Source organism: Stenella coeruleoalba, assembly GCF_951394435.1.
Source record: "Stenella coeruleoalba genome assembly, chromosome: 11".
NCBI classification, from domain to species: domain Eukaryota; kingdom Metazoa; phylum Chordata; class Mammalia; order Artiodactyla; family Delphinidae; genus Stenella; species Stenella coeruleoalba.
The window spans coordinates 78,615,271-78,627,793 of record NC_137157.1 but is presented as its reverse complement, the minus strand read 5'-3'; the positions used below and the strand labels follow the sequence as shown (position 1 = coordinate 78,627,793).

At 38.2% G+C, this 12,523-nt stretch overlaps 1 protein-coding gene across 9 annotated transcripts in view; it reads left to right on the top strand.

The window, feature by feature from the left end:
* CCDC91 (coiled-coil domain containing 91) overlaps positions 1-12,523 on the top strand; it is a gene marked incomplete at its 3' end in the record, with an annotated part of 371,630 nt that overhangs the window by 339,315 nt on the left and 19,792 nt on the right. For 5 of the 9 annotated variants that reach the window (XM_079937340.1, XM_079937341.1, XM_079937344.1 and 2 more), the window contains one exon: positions 3,448-3,585. The exons of 3 other annotated variants lie outside the window; for them this stretch is intronic. In XM_079937340.1, the coding sequence (XP_079793466.1) occupies positions 3,448-3,585 (138 nt within the window). Of the gene's footprint in view, positions 1-3,447; positions 3,595-12,523 lie in introns of those variants that run through there. One more of the 9 variants, XM_079937343.1, reaches the window with a different exon arrangement.

Below are 12,523 nucleotides of genomic sequence, written 5' to 3'. Positions count from 1 at the left end.
GAGTTGCCATTTCTGTTTAGAAACTTGCTACAAGATGACAGATGGGCAGTGGTGCCATAGAACAGCCTAACTACAGGCATCATCATAACTGGTAAAAGCTGCTTCAGTAATACTGAAAATAAGAACAGTTACCCCTTGCAGCATCTGCTAATGGGCTTTTCTCATATTTTTTAACAAAAATCTGACATTTGGCATAATGATTCAGCAAGAATCTTCGGAGTCTTTGGAGTCTTTGACCTTCTTATGTATGTATTTAGTTTTTCCAAATTTCCCTGCTGGAAGAATTACTGTGTTTGCCTTTAGAACCGTCTGATCTGGGATGTGGGAAGCTAATGGAGCACTGAATTTTATATACCAAGTTATGGGAAAGAAAGTATTTTTGTGCCCCGCACTGAAATGCCATCTTACTGGCTTCTTCATATGGCAGCCCAGCTGACGGAGGCATAATATTCCGTGGCCTTGAAAGAGTTATTCTGGGAAGTGAACGCTAAAGTTAACTCAGAGAATTGCCATTCTATCTTCCCACAGTGAAAAATGAAATGGATCAAAGCATCTGTAAAGCAAAAACCAAAGTGATTATTCATTTCTTTCCTTGTTTAAGAAACATGCCGTTACACTACTGCTGCAGTTCTCCCCTCCAACCCTGATGCCAGTAATTGCACATTCAGATTTACCACACAGAGTCTGACCCAGAGCTATACCCAAAGAGCAACCACATCCAAGACACAGAAGGAAAGCCAAAAATAATGAAAGCCTCTGTATCTGAAAAGATTCTTATTTAAGATCTCAGGTGAGCCTATAGAATTGTGGACCAGGCAATCGGACATCAATCAGAAACGCAGTTTCTTTTCATTTGCCTTGTATTTCTTGAAGTCCTACCAAGAAGTGCTCCAGCAGAGAGCAAACAGAGATGACTGCTTAAACAGCACCTTTGCTCCACAGGAAAATTTTCTTTTAGGTAAACAGTCTTCAATTCCTATGTAGATTTTACTGTGTGTGGATATGTATTAGGGCTAAAACCAAAAGGCAAATCAATGATTAGACATTATTTCTGAAGGCAGAGAGAAGTCATTAATCTTATTTGTACCTAATTTAATAACATATTAATTAGATTAGCTGTTTGGTGCTGGTGTGAGATACAGCACCTGTATACCTGTAGGGTTCTTTTGGTTACAAGCAATACAACTGCATCAGGCTAACATTAGGATAAGGGATTTTGTTGAAAGGATATCCAAGGCTTGCAGAATTGTTGGAAGGCTGTACATTCGACTTGGAAATGGGCAAAAGAAGCAAGTCATCTTTGGAAATTCAGAGGCAGCAGCATTAATAATGGTGTCACAATTAAAACACAACAACAACAATAACTGGGCAGACTACCATTACTAGGTGTGGACAAAACTAACTGTATTCTTTTTGTTTCTCCACACAGTGTATAAATTCCAGGGAGGGAGCATCTGATTGGATTAGTTTGGGTGACATACCTGCCCTCTGGCTAGGAGAGGGCAAGATTCCTAATTACAGTCCATCAGACTATATCCAATGGGAAAGAATTAATACCCAAATGAAATTCAAGTTGCCATTAAAAAGGAGTGATAGATGCTGAAAGCCAAAAAGCAATAGATACTCACTACAGCTACCATTTATTCAGTGTGTATGGTTTATTAGTCATTGCATTTCACCTTGTAACAGGCCTCGTAGTCAGTTACTATTCTACAGGTAAGAAAACTTAAGCTTTGAGAAAGTTTAGGTAACTTGTCTCAGGTTATACCACTAGAAAATGGCAGAATTGGTACTCCAGAGGAATACTCCCGACCACTAGACTCCGTGCTCCCTGTAGACAGATCTGTGTATTACCAATGGTGAGAGTACTTACTGAGCCTGTCTCTCAGGGGTAAAAGACAAGCAAAAAAGATATTTAGCAAATGCTATATATAAGTATATTAAATCCACCAGTAGTTCTGTACAATGTAGAGGTGCTTTATTAGAATCAAACTTTGGGAATAAATGTTATGTAAATGTACAATGCATGTATTTGCAAATGACTTTTTTTCTCTGATGGAAATTCAAGGTTTAGCTTCTTAATATAATGAAGGGTTTGAAGTTATCAGCGAATAACTGTCTTGAGCCTGCAGATCAAGCTTTATAAATAGGCTTGATTTGTAAGGAAGAGATTAAGGGAAGTAAAAAGTATCCAGTGTTCTCCATTTATATAGTGATAGCCATCCGGGCCAGAAAAAATTGCATAAAATGGAATGAACTACTAGACCCGTTTTTACTGGTAGCTTTCTTTTTGACCTTTGCAAAGTCACTTTCCTTCTATTTCGCCATCAGTAATGAAGCGATGCCAGTAATCCCCCCTAATCCCAAGAATGAAGTGAGATGATGAGTGTACTATACTTGGTGACCTCTAAACCAGGATTTCTCAACATTGGCACTGTTGGCATTTTGGTCCTGATAATTAATTGTTGTTGGGGGTAGTATAGCCATTGGATGTTTAGTGGCATCCCTGGCCTCTACCTAGTGGATGCAGTAGCACCCTAGTTGTGGCACCAAAACCAGTCTCCAAAAGCACTACTGATTTTCTCAATGACATTCTTCTGTTTACTAAAATAAGTACCCTAAAGTCATAAAGATATTTTTCCAAGGAACTTATAAAAATTATTTTGAATGTTTTTCCTTTGTCTTCCTACCCTGCCACCACTTTTCTGAACTTATCTTTGGGAGCAAAAAAAGTGCTTACCACTAAACAGGATGGTCTTCCTGGTCTCTTCCAGCTCTAGGATTTCATGTTTTTATGCCATTTCCAGATCTAATAATCAGCCAATACAGTGTAGCCTTACCAGTTTGTCTTAAGTCGTATGTCCCCCAAAGGCAACTTTGAGATTGAGATTTGTGTGCAGGAAATTGGAGAATTCTTTTAGAACCAGCTTCTATGTGGGGAGAAAGAAGTAGGTTTGGGCAAAGGGAGGAGTTGCAATGCAGTTGCATAAGGGCTTCAGCTAATCCCATAGAGCCCTGGAACTGGGCTGGCCCTTTACAGTTGAATCACCTTGAGGCAAGGTATCTGGGCCTTTATACCCCTGCAAAGACCAGTCATTGAATATGGGAGGCTCTCAGAGAGAGGGCATGACCTTGGTCAAGGTAGCAATTCCTGGAGAGGGATTTAGCTGAGCCCCACCAGCCACCAACATTCCCAGCAACTATGGGAATTAGTCCTGAAAGTAGACTCTGGGTGGTGGTCTACCGTCCATTCCTTTCACTACTCAAGTCTATTTCCTTTATATAGGTTCTTGTAACAGTTCCTCCAGGATTCTGTTTGGTCTTCTGATTTTCTTTTGTGGGGAAACAAAAAAGGAAAGTTGGTGGGAAGAGCTGTAATTCCTACTTCTTCACCTGGTCTCAAGGCTACAAGTGATTCTCATCTCCCTCCTCCACTCCTTTTTCTAGATTTCTCTACCCTTGACTGAACTCTGCTGTTCCGGGGGCTTACCTGATGAGATAACCCAGATCCACAGTCATAAGACCTCTAAGGCTCTGTTGCCATGTGTTTCTCGGGCTATGGCTGCTGAACTTGTCTATTTACAGGTAAAATGAGGCAAGGCAGTTCCAAGAATTGCCCTCCTGGATCACCCAGGTGTCAGACATAGTCTTACCTTACCCCATTGTGTAGCAGCTCTATCTCTTCTTGCTGATCAGGATCAATAACCCCTGCCTTCTTTCCTTGCGTACAGTTTTTTGGCCTGAGGAGCCCGAAGTGACCAGGTGGCAGTACCAGCTTAAAGTTTAATGGGACTTATACTGTGTCCTTTGTTGGGATAGCAACAGAAAATCAGGACCTCTAAAGCCTAGAGTTTGCTGGAATGGGAAGCACAAAGTCTCCAAGTCAATTATTAACAATGATGATAAGTAGGGCCACTTTTACTGCCACCTCTTGGTTCTGGGAACTATGAATTCTACTTCCTGGGAACACAGGTCCTTATAATGTTTGTTGATCTAGGGTGTATTCTATATCCTAGAGAATGGATTATAGGATATCATTTGTAAGGTGGAGTCTCAACTGTGCCTTCAACAGATCATTCCATCACTATTAGGCCAGCAGCTTCTGGGTGGTGTAGTCTGTGATAGGACTTCTGCTGTCAGCCGTAGGTTGTGGCATTCCTGCCATTGCTTTCTGTATGCTTCCAAGAGCCGTCGTAGCAGTGTCTCAGTGTCATCTCATGTAGTCTTGCTAGGGTATTAAATCCTGTGCGAGAATGCCCTCATGTCAATAAACTCTCCCTTATCCAAACTTATATTCTGTCTCTTCTTGATCCAGCACTGTCTCGTACATAGTCTCCTGCCTCCTGCTGGTACATGTTGGCTGGGTCCTACAGGGCCTTTGCGATATAGTCCCTTTCTTTCCTTAGCAGGCACCTCACTTCCCAGGGTGGATTATGATGTAGTTCGATAGATGGCATTAGTCTGGGGGCCAGGTCTTGAAGACGAGAGGTATAAATCTTAGTGGAAGGATTGCAAGGGTGGAGGTGCGTGTGTCATCTTATAAGACGGAGGGCTATTTATTGCCTTCAAGCAACAAGAGAGTACTAGTCTCTAGGTAGATGTATTGTATAATATATATCACAGTTTAATAGACCTTAGTTCTGGATCATGACATGAGTGACTTATATCATTTTATTTTATTAAGTTCTCTTTAAAAAATAAGAATTTATAGATAATTACCATATAATTAAACATACATGATATATAAAGAGCTATTTATAGGCTATACACAATATAAAAAGATAAGTAACTAGGTATTATCCAAATAAAAATACTTGGATTGCTTTTCAAAACTGATGATTATGGGAACAAGAAAGGAAAAAGAGGAAGGCTCCAAAGCGCCCAGTTACAGAATTTCTGCTTCTTATAGACATTAATATAGTATTCTCTTGTTTCAAGGCTAGTTTTAGTCCAAAACGTTTGGTGAAAGAGTATTATTTTCACTTAGTTGTAAAATCTATGTCTTGATCAAAGAACTCTTCTTCTGTTTCTGGACTGGTAATAGTTTTGCAAACTGTAGCAATGCATCAATACTCATTCTTGCACTTTTATTCCTTGAGAATACAGTTATACCAGCAGGGAGTGTACCAGTGTAGAAGGGAGTATAGCCACCCAGGGTCGAACCTTGAAATCTGAGAGGGTGAAGAAGCTGGTTTTTAGGTAAGAAATGCAAATAAATCGTTTCTGTGAAAGCCTGTCATGCTTCTTAACTAACTTGCTAATTCTGTTCACATAATTAGACTTTGAAAACTGGTTGGATAATGACTTGTTTCATAAATTCACTTACCGTGTATTTATTGAACCTCTGTTATGTGCATAATCCTTTGGCTACAACATAATTATTTTTTCCCAGGAGGAACACAATACCCAGACTGCCTCTCTTGTGAAGTCGACCTTAGGGCATGGGCTGGTGAGAAAGGCTTATGTCTAAAGCAGAATTCTTGATTTCTGCCACCCATTCCCTGCCAGGTTTTCCCCTTCAGAAGTCTTTCTTATCTCAGTAAATGGCACAGTCACTCAAACCTAAATCCTGGAAGTCATCCTCTTTCCACAACTCACATAGTCTTCCAACAAGACTGACAAACATACTCCAAATTAATACTGAATTCATCAACTTTTTACCACCTCTCCATTGCATCCTCTCTAGCCCAAGCTAATTTCATCTTTCGGCAGGTCAAATATGGCTTAGAATATCTCCTCAGTCTCCACTACTATGTCATAAGACCAGGCCACTATCACCTTTACCAGGACTACTTGCTTCTGTTCTTATGCCCCCGCTTCTCCACTGCAGTGTATTGTCCATCCAGCATCTCGTGATCTGTCTTCTCAAAGCATAAATCTGATCATCACATTACCAAACTTGAAATCTTCCAAAGTTTTCCTAAAGGCTATCTCTTAGCCATTTTAGCTAAAATCACACCACACGTTCCTCCCAGGAGCTGCCATGCCTTAGTTTTTTTCCCTAGCACTTATTTTTTTCCCCTAGCACATAACAGTAACTGAAACTATTTTACTGTTTTAAATGCTGTTGTGTGTTTCCCCCAAAGAATAATGATGCACTTTAAAAGAAAAAAAGCTGTATGTTCCAATACGTACCCCAGTGCCCAGTATTTTGTAGGTATTCAGTAAATATTTTCTGAATAAATGAGAGTGGCAGTCACAGCAAGGACTGAGCCTGGGGTGATTCCTCTTACTGAAATAATTGTTCTATTCAGTAGGGTCTGAGAAAAACCTGTACTTATTTTGTTAACTTTGTTTTATGAAGAGCCCCTTCACTGTGTCCGCATCTCATATGTCAATTTTATGTTGAAAAAAAAAAATGGTACTGTGGTCCCTTGCTGTCATCTTATGCTGCTATCAGTCTTCTATCTCCACCTAACCATGAGCATTACTTGTCACTGGCAGATGAACATGATTTTCAGCCATGAGAAAATAATAAAAGGTTCTTAGTTCTAGGGAATTCTAAGATTTTTCATAATGTTTTCAATGAAATAAATTAACCTCTGTTCTTTCATTTTATGGAAATGGCTCTGAATGTCATTAAAAACACACATGTTTGTGACTAGATGGATTTCAGGACTTAACATCTTGTGTTAATCTTGTTTTTTAAATCCCACTGCCAACCACTTTTGCTTGGTTGGACCACCCATATTTGGATTTCTATGATGCATTCTTTTACGAATAGGGCCTTTTTTTTCCCCATTGGAGTTTCCTACCTTATATACAAATGACTGTTTTCTACTTGCAAGGGAAAAGATACTACACTGAGCAAGTTTATGCTCCCTCATCAATTTGAATTTCTTGTCAGATTTTTTTTCCTTTTCCTAATATGATTTCCTTAAATCAGTAGAAGTAATATTCCCTGTAGCTGTAGAATCTGATTTCAAAGAGGAAGAGGTATAATCCAGGTTAGCAGCAGAGGGAATGTGGATATGTCCCCTTAGAGAACTCAGAATTAATGCCACTTCCCTTCCCATTTCCTGCATTTCCTTTTTCAATGCCCTTGACTCTGTCAAGCAAGATGTATTTACTGAGGCCAGCTACCTGTCCAGCACTATAAAAGGTACTGTGGGATAAAGCAGGGATTTGCCAAACATGACTAATGGACCAAATTCAGCTTGCTGCCTATTTTTTAATAAAGTTTTATTGGAACACAGCTACATCCATTTGTTTGCATATTATCTATGGCTACTTGCGTGCTACAAGAGCAGAATTGAGTAATTGTGACTGAGACCATATGGCCCAAAAAGCCTAAAATATACTACCTGGACCCCTACGAAAAAGTTTGCCAACCCCTAGTAATATAAAGCATTGACTCCGATTCTCATAGAGTTTATGAATTAATTGGGCTGGTTGTTAACACATGGAGTAATTGGTGAGTCGATAAATGACAAATTGTGTGATACTGAACAGAATAGGCACCACAGAATGTTTATTGGTTGAAAGATAAATCTAATCTGCAGAGAAGCGATTAGTTAAGCATGCTGAAGTACGGAAAGCTTCCTTATACTGCCTTTCCCCCCCTTATTCTGTGCTTTTCTTTGTCGAGTCCCAGATATGCTATAAAACTAAAAGATATTTAAAACATCGTTGTCAAGGCTTTTCCCAGATGTGTGTCCTCCATAATTCCCCTAAAGAGATGTGTTGGAGAAATAGGACAGGATTCTTAAGACTGCAACATTGTTTAGAACCATGCCTGGCATATTATAGGTCCTCAGCTATACTTGAATAAGTGAAAGAACCTGCAGATCTAAAGGAAAGAAAATTCTGTGCAAGCAATAGCGAATGTTATTGAATATTCAGAAAGTGCCACCTTAGAATGGTGTTTCTCAGCAGGAAAGCTCCTAGTTCTTTAAGAATTAAATGGTAGTGGGCATATAAACGAGCCTGACACATGGCATGTTATAAGTGCTTAATAAGTCTTTACTGTCATTATTTGGAGGAAATTGCGTATTTTCTTTCAGACATAGTACTAATTATACTAATATACATGAAAGTAAGAAAATCATATAAATTAACCCTTGATTATATCATCCTCTCAATTAAGTATTAAGAAAACATTTGTACTTAGGAAGTACATAACACAGTGATTCACAATAATGTAAAACTAGCTGTTTCATCAGTGTAGAAACATTCTTTTTTGATTTGGTTGTGCTGATTATCAATAATAAGCCATTAATATCTTTTAAATATCAAGAGAAATTAACTACAGTCTAAGAATACCACTCAATGAATTTTCACAAAGAAAGCACACCTGTATAACCAGAACTTAAGTCAAGCAGAAAATTGCCAACATCTCAGACACCCCCCAACCCCGGCCTCCTTCCAATCACTACTACTCCACCAAAGGGAACCTTCTTCCATAGGAACGTACATTGTAAAGACTAATGGAGGGGATGTTAGCACATTCTTTTAATAAGTCCACAGACTCCTTTAGGCCTTTGAGAACAATCTGGCATTTTAAGAAGAGAATAGTTTTCTGACACTGAAGTATTTCATGCTAAACATGTCAAAGTGCTTTTTACATCATCAGTAATATGCTTTGACATGTTTAATATGAAAGCCTTCAGGGGCAGACAGTTATTTTCCCTTCTTAAAATAGAGAATGAGGCAGGGTTTAACTACATGAAAAAGTTCATGATTAAAAAAACAACAGCAGTAATCAATCTGTCGTGGCTTCACTAGAATGCCCATTAGTCAGTCATGCAAACTTCACTAGACATGGAGATGTGGAAAGTGAACTGGAATGAACCTCTGTTCTCTCTTATCCCATGCATTCAGGTAATTTTATTTTTTTGTATTTTTCACTAATGTCTGGATGGAATTCATATCTCTCCTTCCTTCTTCTCTGTTTCAAAGGTCATGCTGATCTACACTGACAATTAATTATATGCTCTGAATAATGTATGAATATCCAAGAAAATCCTTTGAAAGATATCCAGTTTCCTATTTCTTAGAGTTATTTCCCCATCCTAATTTTTCTGTTTTACTTCATGTTATATGTTTTTAAATTACTTAAAACAAACAAACATAAACAGGAGGTCATTACAATTCTTGTTCCCAAATGTTTAGTTTGGCATCTGATGCAAGGCCTCAATTGCAGGCTGGAACGCCAGAAGCTCGAGCTGAAGACAAGAATGTGGTGCGCAGGCGTGATTTGAATTCAGGAAGAGTGTTTATATTTTCCCAAGGGCCTCATTAACAAGAGTCAAGCCCTAACTGTTACTACCAACACATTTTAACAGATTAACTTTTCTGATTTGTGAAGTAGAGTATCATCTTATATGCGTACATCTTTAAGAAACCTTCTCTTCCAACTGCCCTTTAAGCTACTACAGAAAGTTTAACAGTCAGTCCTTATCACATCGGAAAATGTGTTTTTGTTAAATATCCCGTGGCACATATTCACCCAATAGAGTTTTATTTTTTGATATTTCAAAATTAGAAACAACCTAAATGTCCATCCATAGGGGACTGGTTAAATGAATTATGTTAAAATGGAATACTGTGTGTTTACTAAAAAGAATTATGCTTATCTACATTTGTTGATATGGTTGAAAAACCTCCTGAATCATATGATCCTGTATATTTAAATATATTTTGCTATATACCTCTGTGTGTGTGTTGTAATGCAAAATATATTTTAATAAACAAAAGAAAAATGTGGTCAATGATCTCTAGGAGGTGGGCTGGGAGAGATTTTGCTTCCTGCTATATAATCCTTTGTTTAAATATATGATATATGATTATATCTTAGTTTTAAAAAGAGAAAACCGGTTTAAATAGACCATTGTATTGTTTTGTGTCTACTTTTTATATGTCCTATTTCAACCCTTTTTCTTTACATTTAAAAAGTATATTCAGAATCCTCTCCAGAGCTTTGGCTAAAACAGCATACAGGTTTGACTTGAGTATCCTAGACAGAGAAGGCCAGAGTTTTGGTTTCCCATTTAAGCCATGCCGTACTTAGAGGGAGAGGCTGACCAATGAAGTCAGTGCCAAAACTGACAGTGGTACTGGGGTCGGGGAGAGTTCTCTAGCTCAGTTTCCTACTCATTCATCTGGGTGTGTTTTGTGGCTTTAATAGGATTAGAGAAACATTTGCATTGAGGCTTCAGGAGGATTTTCATGCTGCTCAACTCACAGAGCAGTATAAACCCACAGGATTAAGAATGGGGTTTCTGTGAAGTGAGTAGGGTAAGAATGTACATGCATCTTGTTCCCTCCTTGTTTTCTACTTGCTAAGGAAGGCACTCCAAGATGTTGGGGACAGAAACGTACGTGTAGGCAAGGGCATAGTTTTCAAGGAGACGTGGTATGATGTGTTTTTTAAGGAAGTTGTTACAACTGTTTAAGAAAAAAAGCAAGTCCAATTGCAAGTGGTTTGTTGAAAATAAGACCAATAGAGAAAATGACTTGTCTCTCAAATATGTTATCCCATCATTGTTTGCTTAATCTTCCATATTTATTATTTCTCGATCTTGATTTTTCCTACATTTTGAGTCCCATAAATATTGAAGTTATTCTTCCTGACTACAATTCAGAGACCGATATTACCTCTTGTAATTTAGGTGAATACTGACTTGCTCCAGCAGTCATCTGAACCGGAGGTAGAAGTAACACCCTCAAGAAACTGAGAATGCTAAAAAATAGCATCCAATTAGGATCTGTGGTGGGTTGTATTCTCCTAAGAAGGCCACAGCAGTGTTTCCAGGCCAGCATTTTCTTGCCACTCTCCGTCGGTCAGCAGAGTCTGTTTCTCCTCCCCTGAGTCTGGGGCCGATCTTTTTGAATGTCCCAACAGATAGAATGTGATGGATATGACACTGCGTGATTTCGAGGCTGGATCATAATAGGCAATAAGGCTTCCACCTATCTCTTTTTCTCTCTTGAAACACTCATTTGTGAAATCTGACCACCAGGCAATGACAAAATTGAAAGTAGCCTATGTGGGGGGACAAGCATCAACCATCAGATATGAGAGTGAATGAGTCCTCAGATGATTCTAGCTCCTAGCCTTCAAGTCTGCCAACTGAGGTCCCAAACATCATGGAGCAAAGATAGGCTGTCACAGCTGCACCATATTCCAGTTCCTAACCCACCGAATATGTGATCATAATAAATGGTTGTTTTACACCACAGAGTTTGGGGGTAATTTGTTTTGCAGCCATAGTGACTGGTACAGGGCCACTTCTCCTCCACTCAGAGATGGATAAGGAAGCATCTGCAGACAAGGGCAAAGTTCTTTTTGAGAGAAAATTTGTATCTCTACGGTGTGGCCTAGATTCAAATAGTACTTTTTAAAAGATACAAGTAGCTAATATTTTATTTGAGATGCACAGAGAATAGTGATGAGAGAATTGGTTATTAAAATCTACTGAAGGAAGCAGAGCTTATGCATCCAGAGACCACTGAAAGGAGTCTCCTTAGATCCAACTAAGCACTCCTTGAGGTTCCAGGACGTTTTAGGACTTAGAATGTTATATGCTAATGGATCATTCCAAAATACTGTCTTTTCAGAGAGATTTCAATATGTCATTAATTAGTTCTTCTGGTTTTAGAAGCACAAAATTACCAATGTCGTAAAAAATTTAGTCTGGAACATTCACTGTATTAATAGATCTAACAAAGTTTAGAAAATGAGTGATTCTCAATAACAGTTCCCGGTTTTCAGTGATAGAAATTAAGAAACTTGACAATTTCTTCATTTTATTGTTGTGTTATGAATTTCAAAATGTATATAATTTCCAAATAAATTTATAAATTATCGTTACTAATTCTTTTATTCCCCCGTTCGTCCTGATTATGTACCATAAAAATAAAGGCACTCAGTTATCAATTATTTACAATGCAAACCTCTATTTCATGTGATATTGTATTTTATTAATAGATTATGTAAATTTAAAGAATACCATCACTAGTGTACTATTTTATAAAATAATTTGCAGGTTTTTAAAATCATTTAAAATAATTTATACATCTTTTTGAAGGTAAATATACCATTTGGCTCTTGAAAATTTTGAAAATGTATTACGGTATTTTTTTCTAAAGTACAGTTACTAAAACAAATTAGTAAGTATCTCTTCTCTTTTTGTTCTTTATTCAATAAATTCAGCAAACGTTTAGTCAGCCCCTACGATGTACCAGGTACTGTTTTAGACCTTGGAGATACAGAAGTAAATACATCAGAATCCCCATTTTCCTTAGGGTTTTCTAGGGAGCTTACTTTTAATGCGGTATGGGACTGACAATAAACAAATGTATGATATTTGGGGATGATAAATGTCATGAGAAAGAATCAATAGTTAGTGATGCACATGAAGAGTAGGGGTACTATTTTAAAGTGAGTGAGAGCAGTCCTCAGTGATGAACTGAGCTGGCATTTAAGAAGAGATGTGAATGTACAGAGTGATAAGTCATGAAGCTATCTAGAAGAAGGACATTCCAGATAGAGAGAACACCATGTGCAATGGGCGGATGTAGA